Below are 23,939 nucleotides of genomic sequence, written 5' to 3'. Positions count from 1 at the left end.
GTAGGATCCGGAGCGCGTCCGCCATTGTGGGAAAGCGGAGCAGGGGAGGGAAGCCGAGCTGTGTCCAGCTGGTTGCTTTCGGAGGCGCCGAGCAGACTAGAAGTGCCCGGGCTGCGGAGAGAGTCAGGCGGCGGCGGCGGCGGGGAGAGCGGCGGAAAGGGCGGCGGCGGGGAATTGAGGAAGAGCGGGAGGAGGAGGAGGAGGCCCAAGCGGAGCGGGGTGAGGGGATTGCGGCTCCCCGTGAAGAATGTCAGCCACCAGCGTCGACCAGGTACGGTCTGCGCCCGGCCTGGCCTGGAGGATGGCTCGGCCTCCCCTTCCTCACCCCGTCCCGCCCTCCTTCCTCTGGGCATAGCGGGGATCCGCGCCCGCTACATCCGAGGCCGTGCGGCTCCTCCCCTGTTCCCAGGCCCGCCCCCTCCGCAGGCCTGGAGGCCGCTCGGCCTGGGGCCTCCCCGCGGAGGCCGTGAGGCGAACCCGTTGCTTCTCTTCACGAGCAGGCCTTTCCCTCTCCGGGGGCGCCTTCGCTTTCCCCGCCAGCTTCGCCCTCTGCCCGCTTTCCTGTGCCGCCTCCGGTTTTCCCTCGCAAGTGGACTTGGAGGGATCCTTACGGCCACCGTTAAACCTCCTTCGTAGTGCAGCCGCCTCTCGTATCTCGTTCTTGCGGTTATATGTTTCTTTGCGTTTCATTTATTGATGGCATGTCTTCATGCGTGTTTCCGTATCTGCTTATTTTGTTTTCATGCAGCTATTCCATGTACACTTTTTTCTTTCTTTCACCCTTTTCTGATCTCCTTATCCCCCCTCCCAATTCTTTCACCAATTCTTCCCATGGTTGTTTTTCTAGTCTTGATCCTCTCAGTCTCACCCTTCTGGGTCCCCCCTCCCCGTGTAAACATTATTTTTGCAGCTGAGAGCAGATAATGGAGGTCTCTGGTGAACGTTAACTTGGGGGAGAAATCTTGCAAACCAGAATCCATGTCTGCACAAGTTTCATTTTTAAACCTGGAATGCCACTTTTGAAAATACTTGCTTTTAGTATTGGCTCTTCAGCTAGTACAGGTTTTTCTTCATTCTGTCAGGATTGAGTAATTTGCAAAAGTCATTGCAGGGTCAGAGTCGTAAAGTCTATGTGGAAACAGGAATTGTTTGTAATGGGAGCTTTATTTGGGGGCAGGGAAATGCACTTAATGAAGTAAAAATATTTTAACATGGTATGTAATAAATAGTATAGTCCGCAATATGGCTAGTTCTGATTTTATTCAGCATCGAAGTGTAGCATTCTTAAGGTACAGGACTAGGGGCATGCAGCAGTACAGGCAACACCCCATTTGTGTGGGGGTTGCATTCAGGTCATTACACATTTGTGTGAAATCAGAAACTAATTGAAAAAGTCTACAAACACCCATTCTACCCATTTAGTGACATTTCAATGACATCTTTATAACATTTCCGGGTTCGGCACATGTGCACGATCATGCACATATCAGTTGCGCCTAAAATGGGAGTGGCCTGTACCTCACTGGAACATGCTATTCGGTCCTTGTTGCATATTTTTTTTGCATTTTACAGGCACCTTTTTATAACTGATTTGATAATAGCAATACATGCATAGTTTTAAGAAATAAAAGCAGGCATAGTACAGTGAACAGTTTAGCTTCTACAAAATCATCTGATTATACTTTTTATAGTGCCACACATAAATATTGGATGACTGTTCCATTTTGTTTCTGAATGGTAAACTGTAGTTAGGTATCTTAATGTGTACAGTAATATTGGGAGTCTACCAGTAATCCCAATAAACAGAATTTAGAATGCATCAGGCTTGCAGCACTTAAGTCATAGTTCTTTCTTTTTAATAAAATGGCTTGTATTTTACCATCTTGGGGTATCTTAAAATCACCAAAATTATTTGATCTTTGTGATAACTTTAATGTTCGGTTCCTCTAATTTTTGTTTGTTTGTTTTTCTTGTTTTATCACTAACAGAGACCTAAAGGACAGGGAAATAAAGGTAAGTTGATTCTTCTGTGTTAGGTTCACTGACATGAATAGAGTAATTCAATGATTTCCCTGTAGTAGACAGTTAAGTGTAGCAGATGCATTCAATTGACAGTTTATACTGGAGTAGTAGTAGTAGTAGTAGTCATGAGACTGCACCAGACAGTGAATCATTTTTTTCACTTATAAAGTGGACTTTCCCAACATTTTTGTGTGTTACATCATTCTTAATATATTGATTCTGCAACAGCTTCCATTTGCATATCAGGACTTCTCCTGTGTTGTCCCCATATTTCTGAGGAACCCTCAGAACAGATTGGTGGGGGGGGGGGAGCAGGGGAATTCCTCTTCTGCTCATGCAATTATTTAGCTGAATATCTCCCATTATATAGAGTAATTCAGGCACCAGTCTATTCCTACTTATGTTGAACTCAGTGGGACATCTGAGTAGTCATGTGTAGACAGAATTGTGCTGTCAGAATGCTTTATACTCAGCCAAGAGTATAGAGTCATATATGAATCATACACTGAGTAGTACGACCTATTAAAATCAGCTAAAAATTAAACCGGAAAGCAAAACGTAAAGCCATTAAAATTCCAATAAAAGCAGATAAGCAACAGTGCACTTTATGAGCTTATGCAAAGACCATAAAACAAGAAGACAGTTAAATACCTGCCAGAACAAAAAGGTAGTGAAAAACCATAAAAAATGTTTCTGTATATGAAGGGTTAATAATTGTGCTTATGTGCATGTTATTGTAGGAATGGTTCTTCATTTAGCCTAGTAGCAAGTGTGCTAAACTGATGATGAGTGGTGAGCATATGTGCATGAGAATTTTGAGTCCTTAAACTGTGAGACATACTGGCAAATGAAAAAAAAAGTGAATGTAGCATGTTATTTATCTCTGCATACAGGATAGCATCATGGTATGCTTTAATCTTTAGTGTATTCTTTATCTCAAGCTTTTGGCAGCTTATTAAAAAATTGAACATCTGCATATAGCTATACTGCTAAAATATATACATGGGAGAGTTAAGGACTCCATTTTGTTAGAAGTGAGAGATAAAGCTTGCTAAACATTATATGGTCATAGGCAGTTACCTAGTCATAGCTTAACAAAGGGTGAAATTGTTTGGTATGCATAGGATCAACCTTTCTCAAATATTGAGAACTGTTCAGTTATTGAACTCCTAAAATTTTAGCTGTTTCACATGTGCACTTTACATCACATCTTCATTGGGATATTTTAGTGCACTTAATTTTCTGTAGAGTAAAGACAAGCAAAGAAGTGAACTTCCCAGTGGATAGGTTCACTTGCCAACATCGTATGAATGAATTTCCAGTTGCAAAAGGGAATTCCCCTTTAAATCTCCCAGATGTGATCCAAATCTGCTTTGTCAATCAATGTAAAGTTTTTTTGTTTCCATTATATCACGTTAATATCAACAAGAGAAGCTAGATTGAATCTTATCTCGGCAGGAAAGATCTCTAAGCAGCAGTTCAGCTACTCCCCTACTCTGGTTCTCTTCTCCCCCATCCTGTGCTTGAAGGCTTGTATTTTAGGTATGGATATTTACTTAGAATCAACTCCTGTTTGGTTTAGTGGTCTTTAGTATTAATGACTTTTGTATGCTGATCCACAACAGAGTTCTCAGGACTTATTGTAAAGATAAAAACAACTTAAATACAGAATAAGGCATAACATCAAAAGCATAATAAATACAAGAAAACAAAACTCACTACAACGCCAAAGTTAAAAGCACTGATTTTAAAAAAGGCCCAGATTACACAAGTTATTTAAAAGGCCTGATCTTTACCCTGGGACTTAAGAAGCCTTAGTAGGCTAGTCTATAACTGGAGTACCCATAATTGAGATGCCTGTCCTGATTGTTACTCACCTTATTTCTTTTTTGGGGGTTTCTCAGGGCAACATGTCAGCCGCCGGCACCCCCCCCCCAAAAAAAAGATCCCATGGTTTAGGCACGTATAGATGAGAAGAGCCTTGTGCTAAAGATTAAGCACTTTCACTTGTGCCTTGTCATAGCCATACTATTCCTAAGGTATCTCCAGTATCTGTTTTCCCCTGCTTTTTTTTTAACTCTTCAGCGAATGAGAATTCATAATCTTACTAAGGAACATATTGAAAGTCTGTGCAGCTAGAGCATTGGACTTACATGTCTGAAACTCTGGTTGAAATCCCTGCTGATCTATGAAGCTCACTGGCACTGTGTATCAGCCTAACTTACCTCCAAGGGTTGTGGTAATGGCAAAATATCACTAAGCTTCATACAGCAAAATAAGGTGCAAATATTTTTTTATAAACTGACAAATTTATTATTCCCATTTGAGTGTGCATAGAATTGCAGTCTTAGCTGTACATATGTCACTGTCATTGATTTGCTGGTAGTGACACCTTCAGTTTAGTGGTGTATTCCCCGTTCCAAAGAAGAGAGACATGAAACATAAAACTGTACTTGAAATACACCGTTGGTAACTGTGGATATAGCATGTGTTTTCCTGTAAATCAAATGATTTGATTATTAAGATTCAACTTGCAGTTCAATAATTCATTTAAGGACACAAGTTTATTTTGCAGCATAAATTTTTTGTACCTTAATACATACAGAACTTCATTATACTGGCTGATAACTGTTTCTGAGTTCATAATTCCTTTTAAAGCACATTTTACTATTTGAGGAGAATTGCTAGTATGTGGCTCCCTCTTTTCCAATACAGGGTTGGTCCCCTTTCAAACATGGTATCACTTTAGTCACAGGAGAAATGGCTGTCTTTTCTCTGATGAGACACTGGAGAAGGTTTTGAGCTTTTCTGCATCTGTTTATTTAGATATTTAAATACCACATGTTATGCGGGCAACTCAATGCAGCAATATCATAAAATGTAATACAAAGAAAATGAAAATAATCAGACAATAAACATTCTTAAAATTCCACAGCCGCTGGAATCCGTATCCACCAAAAGCTATATAAAACAAATAAAAAAGCAGTGGAATTGCACCACTATTGGCACATTTCTTATTTGGGGGAGGGGGTATTCGATAGTGTGGACTCTGTCACAGAAAAGGCCCTTGTCCCAGTTAATGCTATCTGCAGGCTATGGCACAATCAGAAGGGCCTCTGCAGATGTTCTTACTGGCAGGGCATGCTTGTCTAGAGGAAAGCGTTCTCTCGGATAACCTGGTTCCAAATTGTTTAATAACAAATCCCGAAACACGGCTTGATAGCAAATTGGCAGTCAGTGCAGTTCCTTTAACGGTGGAGTTGCAGTCTCATGGCCAGTAACTTAGCAACTGCATTTTGTGCTAACTGCAGCTTCCAGACCAGTTTTGAGGGTAGACCCACAGAAAGCACATTACCGTAATTGACACTCTATTCCAATGCATGGGTCACTGTAGCCAGGCTGTCCCTGGCCAGGATTAGCTACAACTGGAGTAATGACTGAAGCTGGTAAAAGGCGGTCCCTGCTGCTGTAGTCACATGGGACTCCAGTAACAACTATAGGTACAGGAACACCCCCATACTTTGATTCGGCTCCTTCACATGGAATGCAGTAGACAAATACAGGACAGACAAACTGCCTACATTCTGGATTTGGAAACTAGTCACCTACAGGATCTCCATCTTGCTACAATTCAGCTTCATTGACTCTTATCCAGCCCATTGCTGTGCCCAGGGCTGCAGAGCCCCAATTGAACAAAAGTAAAGGCCCTTCTTTCTCCCTCACCACATTTCTCTTGCTTCTGCAGTCAGATTTGGAATGTATTGTACTAATGAACTAAAATGTCACATTTCCTTATTTTGCATATATTTGGGGATATAATCAGTGTTTTCAAAATGTTTAAATCATTGCAACAGGAATTGTGGGGGTGGGGCACATCATCTGCTGTGAATGGATTTCTGGCTTGCTGGCTTACTGTCTTCTCTGTTCACTTCCTCCTTCTTGAGGTATTCTATAACTTTGTCTGCTTCATGTGAAAGTGCCACTTTCAAAAGCACAAACAAAAAGACAAATGCTCAGAGAATCTAGTAGCATTAAAGGGAATGTTTTGGGCATGGACAAAAGTTTCACCTTTTCTAATGAACACAGAAGTGAATGAGGAAAGAACGTGGAGTTTAGATTAGACCACGATCTACTCCCAGTATAAAACAACTGGCAGTGATCTACCCATTGGGGCGGGGAGGAGGCCAAAGTTGTTGTTTTTTTTGGTTTTGTAACATTGAATAGGGTTTCAAAAGTGGTAGACTTACTGAATGGCACTGTTTTTTTCAGAGGATCTGATGAAGCTACTTCATCTTATTGGAGAAGAATGACGGAGATGCAGGAAAGAATGGACTCTTGAAAGATAAATTGATGGAAATTTGTTTGTGGCAGGAAAGGTTTTAGATGTGGAATAGCTCCTGTTGCTTTTAGGTGTGACTATCTCATCCACGGGAAGTGGTGTTTTGCTGTTGTCTAGTTTGGGTCTTTTATGGTTCTCCAGATTTTTCTCTACAGTTAAGTGAAATAGCTGTCTTAAAAAGTGCAAACAGGAATTCTTGCACCAAGAAGAACACTTAACAGGGCAGCTCGGTTAGAAGTATGGCTGAACATGTTAGCTATCTGGGTGTAGATGCTGCAGAATGCAGATGCTATGCAGCTTCATAGCTGCGTGCGTGGTTTTTAATTGAGTTAGTGATCCAAAGTTTTGGATACTAGTTTTCAGCTGCAGTCTTTAGTTTCAGATCACCTATGTTCTTTATACAAATATGAATAACAACGTAACTAGCCAAAGTATAAATTTCATTAGGTGCATTGACTCCTTGAAAAATCTGTGTGAAATGCATGGGGCAGATGGTTGTTTTTCTTGTAAGCAAAATTAAAAACGCCACAAAGCTCTGAACACACAGTGAATACAAATTACATTTCACAAGTTACTTTGCATATGATGCGAAGGACCTGAAGGTAAGGGGTTTTTTAATGCTAGGAAATCCTGATGATCTTTAAGTGTCCTTGTCGTCCTCCATCCCCAAAAATTATTGCACTGTTTCCCACCCTGTGTGTGTGCAGGGCATAATTTCCTCCCGGAAAAAAACTTTAAGCTGCCATATTCTTGCTAATATATATGCATATGTAGTTGCTTTGTCCTTATGATTGGTTGGATGAGCTACACAATACAGCTGGACTTTGTGTCTGCATTGTGAAATTGGAAACCTAAGTTCTCATGAGTCCATCTTAGTTACTTAGAGGGCAGAGTTTATGTTGTAAATGCTCAGAACATCTCTGGGTCTTGTTTACTGTCAAGAAGTACAAAACCTGCTTTTATTGTGACTGTTTGTGTGGCAGGTTTACTGCAGTGCACCTGTAGAAGTCCTGGGTTGTCAGCTCACATGTAAAAAACTGTTACCATTACTCTTTGCAAATACATTCTTTGTATTTGGTATTAGGAATTGCTCTGTGGGGTGGGGTGAGAACCCTATTGCTGGCAAGGTAAACAAAACCAGATTCATGTTACATTATTGGAAAAGTAGGTCATGCCAAGGCAAAGTTCTAGCTTGTGTGTGCATGTCTGCCTTGAAAGCTGTGCTTGTGCTCTAATTCTGTTGCAAAAAATAGTAGGAACATGCAAACAGGAGATGTGTGTGTGTGTGTGTGTGTGTGAGTGAGAGAGAGAGAGAGAGAGAGAGAATGATTAATCTGTAGAACTAGTTTGTGTTGCTTTTTCATTTCATTTGCTTGAATTTAACTAGAACTGGCTTACTAAAAATGTTTGCATGCATTTTTGCTATTTTCAGGTAGAAAACGTTTGTATCGAGTACTCGGCATAGAGCTCTATTAATAAAGGTGTCTGCAAATTTCATTTTTGAAGTGAACAATTGCTGCAAATATACTATATTGTTTCTAGCTATGTTAGAAGTGATATTTCAACAGCTAAGCACTTTTTAGACTATTCCGTTCTTAACTATGGAGAGTTGGTTTCCCTGCTTTCTGTAGGTTTCCCATCTGTTGAGGTGTTGAATTTACAATGTTCCGTTAGGATGTCAGGAAAAATGGTTTAGTGTCCAAATATTTTATATTGGAAAATTATGCCAGCTAAGTATACCTGCAGAAGATGGTATGGGAAAGTGTTTAGTTGAAGTTATTTGAACAGAGCAGTTAAATCTAATATTTATGCTTGCATGTGAATCCATAAAACTTCAACTTCAGTTTTAATACATATAACTAGACAAAAAGTGCACTCCTATGAATTACCTTGTTTCTGTTGAGAGTAGGGCTGGGTTATCAATATTGCAGTATATCACCAGCTAAACATCTCGATATATGGCAACATCTGAAATAAGGAAGGAACTACACAGAGGCAAACAGGACAATGTCCTGGCATCTGCTACTACTTAAGGGTCTAAAACTAATAAATGATGGTATTATCAATCACTTCATGGTCTCTTTCAGCAGCAGGCAAGCCAAAATGCATCCATAGGCTGCTATTGGTTTTTTGAATTCTAAGATGCTTGTAGTGTGTTGCTGCCTGCTAAAGAAATATTCTGGTTTTTGAAACATTTTTTCCATCATGTGTTTTTAACAACTAAAAAGTTAGGCATAGGACTTCTAGAAGATGTCTAATTTCAGTTATGTTTCAGTTTCAGTGCAAAACGGTTCGATTCATCAAAAGGATGCAGTAAATGATGATGATTTTGAGCCATATCTAAGTAGCCAGACAAATCAGGTGAGTATTTACAAGAATACACCTTTTCTTGTAAGCTAGTGAGTATAGTTTTTAGTTGGTTATTCCTTTATAATAAGCAAGTAACACAAAACAGTTTAAATGGTTTTATAACAGACCATTGTAAGTTTTCATAGTATTTGTAAATCTCTTAAACAGTGCTAAATGGATTTGTACGAGTTAGGTTCCAAATGAGCGAAGTTACTTTAAGCAGAGGGATCCACTTAAGCTTAATGAAATCTATCTTAAATTAAGCATACCTGTTGTGTGTGCACAGAACAGTACACAAATCTCATGCCCTACTCCTGTAGCAGCCTACAGTGCTACATCCCATTCCATTTCCTTCAGCAGTTGGGATTGGATGGAGAAAGAGTTAATGGTCCAGTCATTTTTCTTATGATTCAGCCTTTGGTTAGCTTTTGATTTTGTGCTCCCTTTCTGAATTCTTACATGAGTTTCAAGTCCAACAAGGATTCTTCCATTTCAGGGAATTTTTGCTTGCAGAAGATGCATGTTGACAGGCTTTGGGGCAAGGTATTTGGAAAGAAAGTGCAAGAAAGTGGTATTTCTATCATTTTGTATGTGTGTACTGTGATGGGAGAAACAGTTTATATCCTTATGCCCAACCTTCTATACATTGATAGTGGTTTTGTATGCCTAAATTTGCATGGTGAGTAAGAAATGCAAAGAATATGTGGTGCTTTTTATTGGGCCAGTTCCTTTTGGTGTCGAATGGCCTTGCAGCCAGTCAGTTGCTAGGCAAGAACATACATTACTTGATCCAGCACTCAAACAACCTTTTGAAAAACACACTTGTAGATGAGTGAGCTGATAAAACCTTGTGGTTTTGATCCATTCTTGAATTCGAGTTCTGCTCTGTAGTGGGAAGTGACTTTGCTGATTTCTCCTTGCCTCTGCCTTTCCCTGAAAAGCTGTTTTGGAGGTTTGGCTGATTCTCTGGAAAAGTGTGGCAGTTCCAGGGGCAAAAATCACGTCTCTCCCTCCACTGGAAAGCTTCTGCTGGGTACTGGTTGCTTTTGCAAATGGAAGGATCCAGCTACGCCAAGGGTGGCATAGTTTAGGCAAACTTTGGAGTTTAATATTCTTTATGTATACATAGAGCAGATAATTGCATTTTCTGTTTTTTGTTATTGGGGAAAATAATAGTGACAAGACTCAAAATGCCAAACACAGAACATTAAAATATTGATTCAAGATTGAACAATTAGAGCAAGCTAAGCGAATTAGGAATTGGATCTGGACCAAATAAATCAGCAATTTTTTTTTACCTTTCTTGCAAATGCAAAGGAACCCTCACACTTATAAAAACTTCCTTGTTTGCTCATATAGAGGTATTCTTTTATTTTTTACAACAAATGTAGCTAAGCTATAGCCTTTAAGATGTTATTGGACTATCATCTCTGACCATTGGTCATGCTGTCTTTGACTGGTGGGAGCTGGGAGTCCAAAATCATATTGAGGGCCTCAGGTTAGCTACCCCTGATTTCAAGTGAGCTAGGTGACAGGGTTTATCAGTACTTGAAGTTCCTTTTCACTGTGCAGGGTGAACTTATTTACAGCTTGGCAAGGAACATGATGAGTTGTTAAATATATACACTGAACCTTATCTATACACCAGAGGCAGGTTTCTCAGGGGAATGTTGGTACGCATACATGTTGGGCTAATGGTCATGGTCAGTACTGAATCTTTGATCAGCTGTTCAGCATAGGAGAGAGGCCTAGAAGTAGGACAGGAATTTGCCTATAGGAATAAAAGAAATAAAATGACATCCTGTTAAAAAACAGGAAAAACACTCCTGTTTGGAGATGGAAGAGAATTTTTTAATTGCTCAAAGCACTTTTAATTGTGTTATATTAATTAAAACGATGTAGGCTGTAATTACGTTGGTTTTGTATGTGAGATTAAAGATAACAAAGGTATCTCTTTTAGATCTCATTGCTTGAATTTTTTTTCTGTTTAAAATTCTAACTGTGTCGGAAATTTGCTTCAGATGTCCATAAATGCATATTTATAGGCAAATAATGTAGATGTAGCAATAGAATGATTCTTACACTGATATGTTTTCCTGCAGAATAATAGCTATCCACCAATGTCAGACCCATACATGCCTAGTTATTATGCTCCATCCATTGGATTTCCGTACTCTCTGGGTGAAGCGGCATGGTCCACAGCAGGAGATCCTCCAATGCCATACTTGACAACTTACGGACAGATGAGCAATGGTGAACACCACTACATCCCTGATGGTGTCTTTAGTCAACCTGGGGCTTTAGGAAACACCCCTCCATTCCTTGGTCAGCATGGATTTAATTTTTTCCCTGGGAATGCAGATTTCTCAACATGGGGGACAAGTGGATCTCAGGGACAATCGACTCAAAGCTCTGCTTACAGCAGCAGCTATGGCTACCCACCTAGCTCTCTTGGTAGAGCAATAGCTGATGGACAGGCTGGATTTGGCAATGATACATTGAACAAGGTGCCTGGTATTAGCAGCATTGAGCAAGGCATGACTGGACTGAAAATTGGCGGTGATATGACAGTCGCTGTGACGAAAACAGTTGGTTCCGCTCTGAGTAGTACAGGTATGACAAGCATTGCAGCAAATAGTGTGCCTGCGGTTAGCAGTTCAGCACCTAAACCAACCTCATGGGCTGCCATTGCTAGGAAGCCTGCTAAGCCTCAGCCAAAACTTAAGCCTAAAGGTAATGTGGGAATTGGGGGCCCTGCGGTACCACCTCCCCCTATAAAACACAACATGAATATTGGAACTTGGGATGACAAAGGGTCTGTGGTAAAAGCTCCCCCAACCCAACCAGTACTGCCTCCTCAGACTATAATGCAGCAGCCTCAGCCATTAATTCAGCCTCCTCCAATGGTGCAAAGCCAACTGCCTCAGCAGCAGCCTCCGCCTCCGCCGCCACAAGGACCTCAGCAACAGGCTCCGCCTCATCAGCTGCAGCAGCAGCAGCTGCAAAATCGCTGGGTGGCTCCTCGCAATAGGGGTGTAGGCTTCAATCAGAGCAATGGAGCTGGCAATGAAAACTATGGTATAGGTGTTATACCAGTTAGCTCTTCACCTTCTGGTGTAGAAGTGCACCCAGTATTGGAGAAACTAAAGGCCATAAATAACTATAATCCCAAAGACTTTGATTGGAATCTGAAGAACGGTCGTGTGTTTATAATCAAAAGCTATTCGGAGGATGATATACACCGCTCCATTAAGTATTCTATCTGGTGTAGTACTGAGCATGGTAATAAGCGCTTGGATGCTGCCTACCGTTCACTGAATGGAAAAGGCCCACTCTATTTACTTTTCAGTGTGAATGGCAGTGGACACTTCTGCGGAGTAGCTGAGATGAAGTCTGTGGTGGACTACAATGCATATGCTGGAGTCTGGTCTCAGGATAAGTGGAAGGGGAAGTTTGATGTTAAGTGGATCTTTGTTAAAGACGTTCCAAACAACCAGCTGCGGCACATTCGCTTGGAAAATAATGACAACAAACCCGTTACCAACTCGAGGGACACTCAAGAAGTACCCCTAGAAAAAGCCAAGCAAGTGCTTAAAATAATTGCTACTTTCAAGCATACCACCTCAATCTTTGATGACTTTGCACATTATGAAAAGCGTCAAGAGGAGGAGGAAGCCATGCGTAGGGTAAGAATCTAATATTATAATTATAATAAACTTTTTTCATGCTTTTTGGGGTTTGGGGTTTTTTAAAAAACAGATCTGCTTGGTTTTTTAATATGTAAAACAAAAAGTAATTAGAAATGGGTTTAGATGGTAAAGGCCAAGGCATGTAACGTACTCAACAACACTTCCTTGCAAGCACATTTGCAAATACAATTTTCCATTCTTCATAGCATTTTACTTCTGCATTAAAACCTTCAGCTAAGTAACTGAACTTCACTGGCAGTCGATTGAAAAAATATGTATTTTAATGGTTTCGGTAGCAAATGGTACTTGTTCCTTAAATCATTTCGTTGCCTGTTTTGTTTTGTGACATTTAAACAAAAAATATGTATATGGAAGTTGTGATGTCTACATGCTTCAGCTGTTGTAATAGTACAATTTTTTTAGATGCATAGAAAAAGCCACATAACACAGAAATTGAGAGCTTGTTAGGAATTTAGACTGCTATCCTATGCCCATTTACTTGATGGTAAGCCCAATTGAACTCAGTAGGACTTGCTTCTCATAGAGATGCATAGGAAAGAAAAAGAAAATGTCAACATGAGTTTAAATGTGTTTTGACCCTTTGTGAAATATTTTTTGTGAAACATTTCTTATCAAATGTGCCTGGCAGGACAAATAGAAAGGGCTGTATTCAGGCAATGTGTTTCTCCTGATGGAAGGCACTTTAATACAGTGGAACCTTCCAGGGGTCAAGGCAAAATTGTGTTTTTCCTGGCCCCTCTGCAGCTCTCCAGCCTGCTTTGCAAGGTTGAAGAACCCTTTAGAACAGCTTCAGTCCTTGAAGGCTCTGCTGGATCAAAGAGCCTTTCATATGTAAAGGGGCATCATTTGGCTATAACCCAAACAACATTTACGCAGAAATAAATTAACCCAACCCAGGGCTGATTCTTATGATGACCTAGTTATCTTAGGGGAGAATAAAGAGTTGGGAAGAGACTTGAAATTTCTCCCTTCTTATGTGGGATATGCCAGGCGTTGATTGTGGATTGTTCTACATGCAAAACAGGCACTTGTCACCAACCTGTGGACCCCACTTTATTCCGTAGGTACTTAATGCTGTAAGCACATGCCAATCCAAGGTATCTTGTCCCATACCAAATGTTATTTATGAAGATCTGTGTGTTTTTGTAATTTACAATAAAAATTAAACACACAGACTCTTAGGGGCAGTACAAAAGGAAAAATGGATGAAGAAAGAAGATGAAAATAAACAAATTCAGGTATCTTTCCTTACATAAGAGCTTTCCAAACTTCATGTTGGCGACACACTTCTTAGACATGTATCATTTCACAACACAGTAATTCAGTTTTACTCTTGTTAGCTACATACCCTGATAGCTGCTGATGGAGTCAACTTGCTGGAAAAGACTGTGTACAGTGTATGAACTTGTAAGCTCCTGTACTGTTCAAATGGAAGGAGGAATTACTGTAAATAAGTAGTAGATGGATTCTCCTTTAAGAGCAGGAGAAATATCCTAACTTCTGAATGACTGCTTGGCATGATCTTGTGTCCCCATTCCAGGTCTCCTCTGTGCACCACAGAAAGCTTTTTATTCCATAGGAAGCTGGTGAGAAGGATTCTATGTCATTGTTTGTAGGATGGGAGCAGTTTGGAGAAGAAGAAAAAACAGTGTTACAAGTAGTTAACTAGGGATTAACTAGGAGTTCTGAAGAAGGCTTAAAATAAACTTGCTTGTAATCAAGGAATTCAGTGGCAGAGGAGATGTTGGGCAGAATCTGTTCAGTTCATAATCAAAAGTGGGTTTGAGAATTCTGATTCAGGTGTGGCTACATAGTAGCCAGCCATTGCTAAATTCACATTGAATGGCATTGGTTAACAAAGCAAATGGGATACTAAGTCTGGTCCTCAGCTGAAGTTGTGACAGAACCTTGAACAGAAGAAAAGGCTGAAGAATAAAACGTCTCTTTGACCCAAGTTGTCATTTCTTTTGTGCTTCTCATGGTTGATTTTTCTTAGGTGGGATCTACAGAGTGGAACTGAATAAACAGTTTTGTTTTAAGCCCAGGTAGTTTTGCAGTGTTTGAAGAGAAGAAAAAATTATACCTACATATGAAGAGTCCAGCCACGCTCCATAAATAAGCAGGATTCCTTGGGTAGTCTAGTAATGATGCTGCATACAAAATGGCAACTTAAATGTTTATACTAATTGGTTCTTCTGTTTACAAATTTTCTGTAATGGTTCTTTGCTTCGACTTTCATTTCAGGTGGTTGTGTTTGTTTTGTTTTTCATACAGTCCTTGTTATTAAGATAATTACACTTGCTATTAGAGATGCATATACAGGCTAGTTCCAGTGTTCTATTTACAAGATGGCTTTTGGAATTATTCTTGTGGTTGTAGACACCTGAAATCAGATGGGGTACATCATCAACCAAGTTGCTAAGATTATTGCCTATTGTCCTCATGTAAATAGCACATTTTACAAATAGGTTGATCTGCTGGGTTTCTATTCATTTTAAAGGGTGTAACTGGATTGTTGGAACAGTACAGAAATTCTAGTGCTACTAATTGTGTTTCTTTCAAACCTGTGCCTATCTTTATATTGCACTGGCTTACAGTGGTGCCTAATATGTTGGGTTCCATGGGCATGTTGGGAATTTTGAATATATTATAGTGCTGTCATAAAATGGCTGTCATGGGGTTGTTCCCCTTCACAAAATGACTTGCATGCTGGGTGGAGCCAGACACAAAGTACTCATTTCACATTAAACCAATCGAGATACCAAAGCTTGCACATGCAGCCCCAGAAAGAGAGAGGGAGATGAACAGGCAGCCTCAACAGAAGAGTGCACAGATCCAGAGAAGGAAAAGAAACAAGCACACATTGCCCCAGAGAGAGAGAGAGAGAAACAGAGTCCCAGAGGGTGAGGTAGGAAAGCACACGGTTCAGGAACCAATAGAGGAGAGGAGAGGATCATGTGCATAGTCTGAGAGAGGCAGAAACACAAATTTGCTTTGCTATATCTTCTTTCTTGTCCCTTCAGCCACCTTTTTCTTTGTTTCTAAACATTTCTATAGGATTCTTTCCACTCATGTCTCTCAACTTAATGTTTTGGTGCTGGTCAGCCTGGAAAAGTTCATAGACTTAAGACAGGCCATAGAAGGTGGTAATGCTTTTACTGCTACTACTTTTTTCAAGACTGATCACACTCTTTACAGCTTGGAAGGGCAGGCACTGTGTGTCACAGAGACATTTTAAGCACCAAGTGGCTCAATGGGTGCAATTGGAACCAAAACTGTTCTAAAAACCTATTAACTGTTATTGCCAACCTAGCAGTTTGAAGGCACGTCAAAAAGTGCAAGTAGATAAATAGGTACCACTCCGGCGGGAAGGTAAATGGCGTTTCCATGCTCTGGTTCGCCAGAAGCGGCTTAATCATGCTGGCCACATGACCCGGAAGCTGTACACCAGCTCCCTCCGTCAGTAAAGCAAGATGAGCGCTGCAACCCCAGAGTCGGTCCCTTTACCTTTACCTTTTTATCTGTTACGTATGCAGCACATTGTTTTAGTCCTTTGTGTTCTAGGCAGGGCATCAAACTACAGTGGGGCCTCGCAAGACGAAATTAATTCGTTCCGCAAGTTTTTTCTTCTTGCGAATTTTTCGTCTTGCGAAGCACGGTTTCCCATAGGAATGCATTGAAAATCAATCAATGCGTTCCTATGGAGACCATCCGGGGACAGAGGGGAAGCGCCGGACCTGTTTAAGGCAAGGGGCGGCGGGGAGAATCGCTTCTCCCCGTTGCCGCCCCTTGGTTCAAAAGGGGTCTGGGGAGAGAGGGGAAGGCGCGCGCACCTTCCCCTCTGTCCCCTCTTTTGAAGCAAGGGGTGGAGGGGAGAAGATCGCTTCTCCCCGTTGCCGCCCCTTGGTTCAAAAGGGGTCCGGGGAGAAAGGGGAAGGCGCGTGCGCCTTCCCCTCTGTCCCCAGAGATTGCGGGGCTGGCAACGGGGAGAAGCGATCTTCTCCCCGCCGCCCCTTGCTTCAAAAGAGGTCCGGGGACAGCGGGGAAGACGCGCTGCGCTTCCCCACTATCCCCGGAGCTTGCGGGGCAAGCTTCGTTTTGTGAAGCAAGCCCATAGGGAAATGTGTCTTGCGAAGCGGCTAAGAAAACGAAAAACTCCTTCATCTAGCGAGTTTTTCGTCTTCCGAGGCGTTCGTCTTGCGGGGTACCACTGTATTTAAATTTTCTGAGTTGATTTAATTTTGGTTGTGCCTGTTAACTCTTGGTTTGATTTCACAACGAAAAGGCTCAATATTTACAAAATGACATTGATTGGTATCTGCAGTAATCTGATTAAATAGTGAATTAATCTTAATTCTACGTGACTACGCCGAAGAAACACCTGTTTGTACAGAAAACTTTGAGCAAGGATGAGAATAAAATTTACTAGATTTTGAAAGAAATATTTGGGAACTTGGAAGTGATGACTGTTGTGAAAGCAGAGCTTAGAAAGATGTCTGCTTAATACACAGATTCAAAAGTCCAATGTTCTTTTGTTTCCAGGTTGATTTCCTATTTTTGTTACAAGTACAATAATATTCTTGCAGGCAGTAAATATGTTTACCATGTGATCCATAGTTGTAAGTTAATTTTAAAACTAGCTGCTTGTCTGCTACCCATATTGTTTACCTCAGAGTTAAGTGTTTGATGATTTCTCAAAGACTGATCATAATAAATTCACATATGTTAGTAGAAGTCCTGAATGTTCCAAACAATTGTAAGGGAAGAGTTTTGAATGAGAAACATTTTGTGCTGAATTAAACTTCTGCTGTCTGATAGGATTAGTAGATGGTATATGAATAAAAATTTCAGAAGGAAAAAGGCGCAGTACTGGGAACAGTGGGAGAACTAGTATGGTTCCAAGAAAAAGTGTATTGATTAGCTTTTGTGAAATTAGGATTCCGAAAAGGATAAAGATGAAAGGAGCCTAGTCCACCTTTTATCTTCATTCCTAATTGTTTTTCATCATTTTGCATGGGATTTGAAAACTGGGTTGAAGCATCTGGGCTGAGGAACAGATGAGAGCATAGCACTTGTAGTTATTTGAAGCATGCACTTCTTAGAACAGGAGTGAGGATTCTTTTTGAGTCCCAGGGCCAGATCAGAACTTGCCCAACCTTCTGGGGGCTTCCTAAGAATGGTGGCATGTTAAAACAAAAACCAAACACCCACCCAATGAAAAAATTGCACATACCTCTCTCCTCTCCCTGCATCACAACACACCTCCAACAGGCACACAGTAAGCACACACGCCTTTTCTTACACATCCATAAATTCAGTCACACACTCATACATGCAGCCACATATACACATGGCAGGAACATAAACACACAATATGCATTTTGAGCCCACTCTAGTTGTAGGGCCGGGGTGGCTAGAAAATTATATCTGCCTCTTCAGTCAAAGGGTTATTTCCCCATCTTAGCACTAAGCACTACAGTATTAATTTCAAAAAATAAATCTTCTGACTGCTCTTTAAGAATAGTAGGTAGCATTCTGCCCATCCAGTGCTGGAATGGAAGGTGGGGTTGGGAGAAGGCAAAGAGCTTGTCTCCCATCTTAAGTTGAGAGAGCCCTCTGCTTCCCTTTCCTCTCAAAGAGGTCTTATCTTCAATCTTAACACTGTGGTACTTGGGTGGTGCTGTGGGTTAAACCACAGAGTCTAGGACTTGCCGATCAAAAGGTCGGCTGTTCGAATCCCCGTGACGGGTGAGCTCCCGTTGCTCAGTCCCTGCTCCTGCCAACCTAGCAGTTCGAAAGCATGACAAAGTGTAAGTAGATAAATAGGTACCGCTCTGGCGGGAAGGTAAACAGGTCCCTTTACCTTTACCTTTACCTTACTTAGATAAAAAAAAGAGTTCTCTTTAACTCTTCCATGTCTGACATGATATTAGATTTGCCTCCAAATGACCATGTGGATCAAATAGAAAGCCTAAATGTTCCCCACCACTGCTTCAGATTAAAAATGTGCATACTTTCCTGAACTACAAAGTATTTTCAAAATGTTAAGTAAAATGTCACTAGTGACATGTTGGCTAATATCAGCAACTTAGGTAGTAGGAGTCTAAAGTTTGCATAATTTTCTAGGGAAACCCTACTTCCAAACAGTTCGTGAATTCATATTCTGTAATCATGTTTCATAAAGGGTACATGTTTTTCTATCAGTAGCTTTGTCATAACATCACACATACTACCTGGACTCCTTTGGGAGTAAAAGGATATCAGTTGAATAAATAAGGCAATAGGTAAAGGGACCCCTGACCATTAGGTCCAGTTGTGACGGACTCTGGGGTTGCGACGCTCCTCTCGCTTTATTGGCCGAGGGAGCCAGTGTACAGCTTCTGGGTCATGTGGCCAGCATGACTAAGCCGCTTTTGGTGAACCAGAACAGCACACGGAAACGCTGTTTACCTTCCCACCGGAGCAGTACCTATTTATCTACTTACACTTTGGTGTGCTTTCAAACTGCTAGGTTGGCAGGAGCAGGGACTGAGCAACGGGAGCTCACCCTGTCGCGGGGTTTCGAACTGCCGACCTGATTGGCAAGTCCTAGGCTCTGTGGTTTAACCCACAGCACCACCCGCGTCCCAATAAGGCAATAGTGTGTAACAAACATACTGCTCAGCCTACCTTTGGACCACATCAGCAAAGCTAAGAGGGGGGTCCTGTCATCTGGGCTGTCCAGGACCTCCATACCACTGCCTAGGCTTGCATCCTGGGGAAGTGATTTTGGTGCTGCCAACACAATGGTTTGACTTATCCCATGGAGGCACACTTTGCTGTCTCTTGAGACAGGCAGATGCCAACAATGTATAACCCTTCATATCAGGAATTGCTATTCAAGTCTTCGTGACTTTAGGCAAAATGTTCTAGAAAACAATGTCGGTACTAGATATTTACCATTTGTAAATTATCCCTTGCATAGCTAGTATCTACATGTTACTAAGCTACAAGGGTTCTGAAGTGCCACTGATATCACCAGACACAATGAAACTTAGTCAGAGATTATCAGTTTATAAGGGGGTGGTTTTTTGTGCCCTGTAAAGCACTTTGGCATCATCTTGTATCTTTCATTTAAGTTTCTGTGATGAAGTAGAATTGTAAAGATTTGTTGTGTTTGACTTGTGTCAAAAAGTGGCATTATGCTAGTGGAAGTGTTCCTTATATTAATTGATCCATCTTACCCAATGACACCCCCTCCCAAGAAAAGAATCCTCTGGGCTTGGAGACCCTTGGAAACATTTTGAAATATAATGCAGAGGGCTGCAGTTAGCGAAAACTAGATGCCTCACCTTGCAGTAGCAGGAAGTATTTCTGTGGGAATGGGAAGCCACCATTGGATGCATCCCTTAGGTTGGATTATAGAATTGCACTTTTAATTCAGCTGATTGCTGTAATGTTTCTGTAAAGCTAATGTCATGCTTTTATGAAATATTTATAGTCGCATAGCACTTGTACCGAATAAAAGTCTTCTATGACAGAGCTATACTAATTTTCCTTTCTTCTGTTCTGCAGGAGAGGAATAGAAACAAACAATAACTATATGGCGATGGTCCTGCTAGAATTACAACACTAATGATGTGGACTCTGGAAATGCCTAATATGTCTAAGAAGAAGTTATTAAAGCTTTGTTCCTGCTTAAGGTGACATCTTTGAACACTTTAACACAAAATTGACTCTTCTTGTAATGGTTCTCATCAGTGCATCTGCCCTTATACTCTCTCACCAAACACACTTGAGAACTGTAACTTCGTCAAGCACTTTCTGTCCTGAAGCTTTTACCAGTATCTGCTGTCTTTTGTAATTATGCATCCTAGCTAAGGCACAGGAGATGGAACGAATGCAAGGATTCATTAACTCTTTGAATTTGTTAAATACTAACAATTAACCATCATAAGTGGTTCAATGATGTGAGATTCACATTGCTTCAACTTATTTTTCTTTGATGTAGTTTTTTAATTGTCAGTTTTTAGCTATTCAACAGAATTTAAAGCAAAATCATGCCATATTTAGTCCTGGAGTAAAACTCAAGTCTAAATGTTCATGTGAAAATTATTGTAGTAAACTTTTAATATGGCAAAGCAACTTTGAGCTGCAGTTTAGCCAAATGAATTATAACATGAAATTATATTAGAATGACATTTCCCTTGTTTCAAACTGTTTGGTGTAGAGAATATTAATATATGCAGCTTGGTGGGCCGCACCAATTAATGCACATTTCCTTTTTTTTTCCTGTAACATGTATACCGAAAAAAGTGCATTTGTCTGAGGAACTGTTTGTTTGCTACCACTCAATCTCAGTTTTGAGTACATGTACCTCAGTCTAAATCAGACTTTTTATGACCTTTATAACTATACTTAAAATCTTTAATTCCTATTTCTGGGTGTTTGCAAGCCTGAAAAGATTGCTATCATGGAAGTGAAAATTTACTCCTCTAGGTGATTCACTAGCTAAATAAACATAATTCTTGTTTTAGCAAGCATATACTCTGTTTCTCAAATTTTGTTTGTTCCCAGCTCTGAATATTATAGTCTGATATTCTTTCAATTCAAAATACTTTGGGAAATAAACGTTTATCCATGGTTTCAGTTTGTATGCTCATGGATGTGTTTACATGTTATCTGTTAGAGCTATATAATAAAAGCCTAGGTACCATATTCACCTGAATATTTTCTATGCTACTTTTTAAACTTTTATTTTAAAATTTCCACTTGCACACCAACATGAATGCTGCCTTGAAAGTGAAGCAACTGTATTGGTTTCATGAAATACTGAAGAGTCTGAAAGCTTTCTTTAAGATCAGTACGAAATCCAGATATGGGGAAGTTGAAAAATAGCTGTTGTATGAATACTTGTTGTATCCGTCAAACCCAAATATTTACTTCATGTCTGGATTCTTTCACTGGCAGTCTGTTTCTGAAGCTTATTGGGGAGATCAAAACTGCTTGATCCCATTATTTTTGGCTGCTCTGTTCTTATTCAAATTGGTTGAATATATGGCTGTTTTGGCACAGTGTGACAGTCATTTTTACATTAATTTTGAAAACATCATTGGGTGATGACCATCCAAGCCATACTCAAGAGTAGACCCCTTGAAATTAGTGGACTTCAGGTACTGAAGTCATGAATTTCCGTGGCTCTGCTCTGAGTATATAACATTGGTCACCCACCCACTTGTGTTACTTAACTAAAGGTTCCTCTATATACTTGGATGGAATTCCTTTGAATTCTGTGCAACTTCCTTCCAAATAAGTTACATTTGGTTATTGAAACACCTACAAAAAATTGCTTCATTGCGATTAGTATGAGGATGAAAGGCTAGCCTACTTCAAAAGAAAGCCATAATTGTTCATATCCTCATATTTCAAAAGATGCTGTGTTATTAGAATTTGTGTGTGATCACTATGGAGAACATGATTAATTCAAACATATAGTGCCAAGTGCAGTGCTATCATGTGGACCATGTGTTAACTAAGGTAAGTGGTTTGAAGAGTGGTTCTCTTTGTGGTAATTAACAACACCAGCCGCAAATTCCAAAGAAGAGGATTTTCTTGGCAGTGTCAAAATCTTTCTGAATCCAGTGGCAAACTCCATTCACAAAGAACTACCAAATGGCTGTGTTGCAAAGTGACCATGTGTATGAATTGCAGCATATATTAAACACACCTTTCTTGGGGCATACATTCAGTGCTGATCATGGGTAACAAAACTTTGGCGCAATACCAAGATAATTCTATTTGTTATTAACTTGTCTGCATTGTACACAGAGGTGTTTTTTTGCAACCATAGTTAACAGTTACCATTTTCAATATCTTCTATACAGTCGTACCTTGGAAGTCGAACAGAATCCGTTCCGGAAGTCTGTTCAACTTCCAAAACATTTTAAAACCAAATCATGGAAGTCCCGTCGGACGTTCGGGTTTCAAAAGAACGTTCACAAACTGGAACAATCACTTCCGTGTTTGCGGTGTTCAGGAGCCAAAACATCCGAGTCCCAGGGTGTTCGGGATCCAAGGTATATCTTTCTGTTTAGCTCATAAGGAAAAGATAGAGCTGATCATAGAAGCAGAACATCGATCCCCATTCATGTATGTTAGAGGCACACAGGATCTACTACTTTAATTTGAAGATGGGGTTGTGTTTCTGGCATGTATGATGTGGAACTGATGTTTGTAAATCCTCTAGACAAAGAGCAATTTGTTTATCCCACTTGAATTGCCTTGCAAGACCATGGTGGTGGCTTCTCAAAAATAAAACATGAATAAAATGCATTGATGTGCGTTCAATGCTTCTGCTTCTCTGTGATTAATTTGGAGAAAATGAATGTTCTTCTGTTTTTGCAGTGGAAAAGCTGATTTCCAAAACCTGAAAATTAAGCAGATGCTCTTAGTTGCTGAATAATTTTATTCTGCTGTTTAGTCACTAGAAGGGGAAAGGATGCCTGGTTCGTGGAAGCTCTGCCACTGACCACTGAAATGCTTTTCAACTGCTTTTCTGGTTTCTGAAACTTAATTGGAGTTGCTCCCATATTTTCAACCCATGTTTTGGAGGATTAGAAATATTTTAATTAAGATTCTCATGATGCTGAATTCTGCACCCAGTACCAAATTGGCACTTTTTAAATTTTGCAAAAGCACAAAGAAGTGGGTGTAATTTCATCACATGACAATTTCTGTGATTGGGGAATTTCCTAGAGTGAGATTTATCCCTGAATGTGAACCTTGGGATGCTTTAAATTTCTGTTCCAATACTTTTTAGTTGTGTGTTGAATTGCTTCGTTTTGTTGTACGCTAGTTATGTAGCTTTGTTAATTTAATTTAATTTGTTAAACTTAATTGTGTACCATCCATTTAAGTAAACTTGAAGCACAACATTGGCTTTTTAAATTGAATTTAACTTTTAAGACTTAATTGCTGAATAAATTATTTTGCCATTGGACTTTGGGATGCAAATGTATAGTGAAACCATCCCAATTCATTTTGCCTTGTGCTATGTAACTATAGCCATGCCATAGAGTTCACATTCCTACTCCATCATTGAGGCAATTGGAAGAGAAAGCTGTCTGTGGACAAACGTCGGCTCCTTTGGCCTGAAAGCGAGATGAGTGCCTCAACCCCATAGTCACCTTTGACTGGACTTAATTTCCAGGGGTCCTTTACCTTTTTACCTTACTTAATGTGATGTGAATGTTTGCAAAGCCTTGCAATTTAAGGGGCATTGTAATTTAATACAATCAGATGCTTATGTCTGTTTCCTGATGTGCTTATTATACTGAAATGTGCTTTAGATCTTTCTAGCAAAATGATATATTCTCCCATTACTTCAAAGTCTAGATACTGCACTTGGCTTCTAAAATTAGATAATTGGTGCAGGAGATTCTGCAGAAAGTACAATTACTTTTTTTTACTCGCCCTCTATATGTAAATACTTGTTTCATCCAAATGTTCTCAATGGCCATACTACTTTCTCGACTAAACAT

The 23,939-nt window shown here is 40.2% G+C and overlaps 1 protein-coding gene across 4 annotated transcripts; it reads left to right on the top strand.

Moving 5' to 3' along the window:
- The first annotated feature begins 129 nt into the window (after nt 1-129).
- Nucleotides 130-21,117, top strand: YTHDF3 (YTH N6-methyladenosine RNA binding protein F3). Of its 4 annotated transcripts, none has more exons than XM_083517916.1 (6): nt 130-271; nt 1,989-2,013; nt 3,481-3,564; nt 8,637-8,722; nt 10,813-12,396; nt 19,975-21,117. In XM_083517916.1, the coding sequence occupies exons 1-6, from the start codon at nt 248-250 to the stop codon at nt 19,996-19,998; spliced, it is 1,827 nt and encodes a 608-aa protein (XP_083374042.1). In that variant the 5' UTR covers nt 130-247; the 3' UTR covers nt 19,999-21,117. The 4 variants fall into 4 exon arrangements, with proteins under 4 accessions (XP_083374042.1, XP_083374043.1, XP_083374044.1 ...); XM_083517918.1 differs by having other exon boundaries at nt 193-271; nt 3,452-3,564; XM_083517917.1 differs by lacking the exon at nt 3,481-3,564 and having other exon boundaries at nt 160-271.
- Nucleotides 21,118-23,939: the final 2,822 nt, after the last annotated feature.

This window comes from Podarcis liolepis, assembly GCF_965112155.1.
Source record: "Podarcis liolepis genome assembly, chromosome: 8".
Lineage (NCBI taxonomy): Eukaryota > Metazoa > Chordata > Lepidosauria > Squamata > Lacertidae > Podarcis > Podarcis liolepis.
This window is presented reverse-complemented; position numbering and strand designations above follow the sequence as displayed.

Bases quoted from the DNA above. Each gene is read 5' to 3' on its own strand.
- YTHDF3 (XM_083517916.1), top strand. From the start codon at position 248: ATGTCAGCCACCAGCGTCGACCAG. The intron at 272-1,988 runs GTACGGTCTGCG...TATCACTAACAG, and splicing joins CAGCCACCAGCGTCGACCAG to AGACCTAAAGGACAGGGAAA. The intron at 12,397-19,974 runs GTAAGAATCTAA...TCTGTTCTGCAG, and splicing joins AGGAGGAAGCCATGCGTAGG to GAGAGGAATAGAAACAAACA.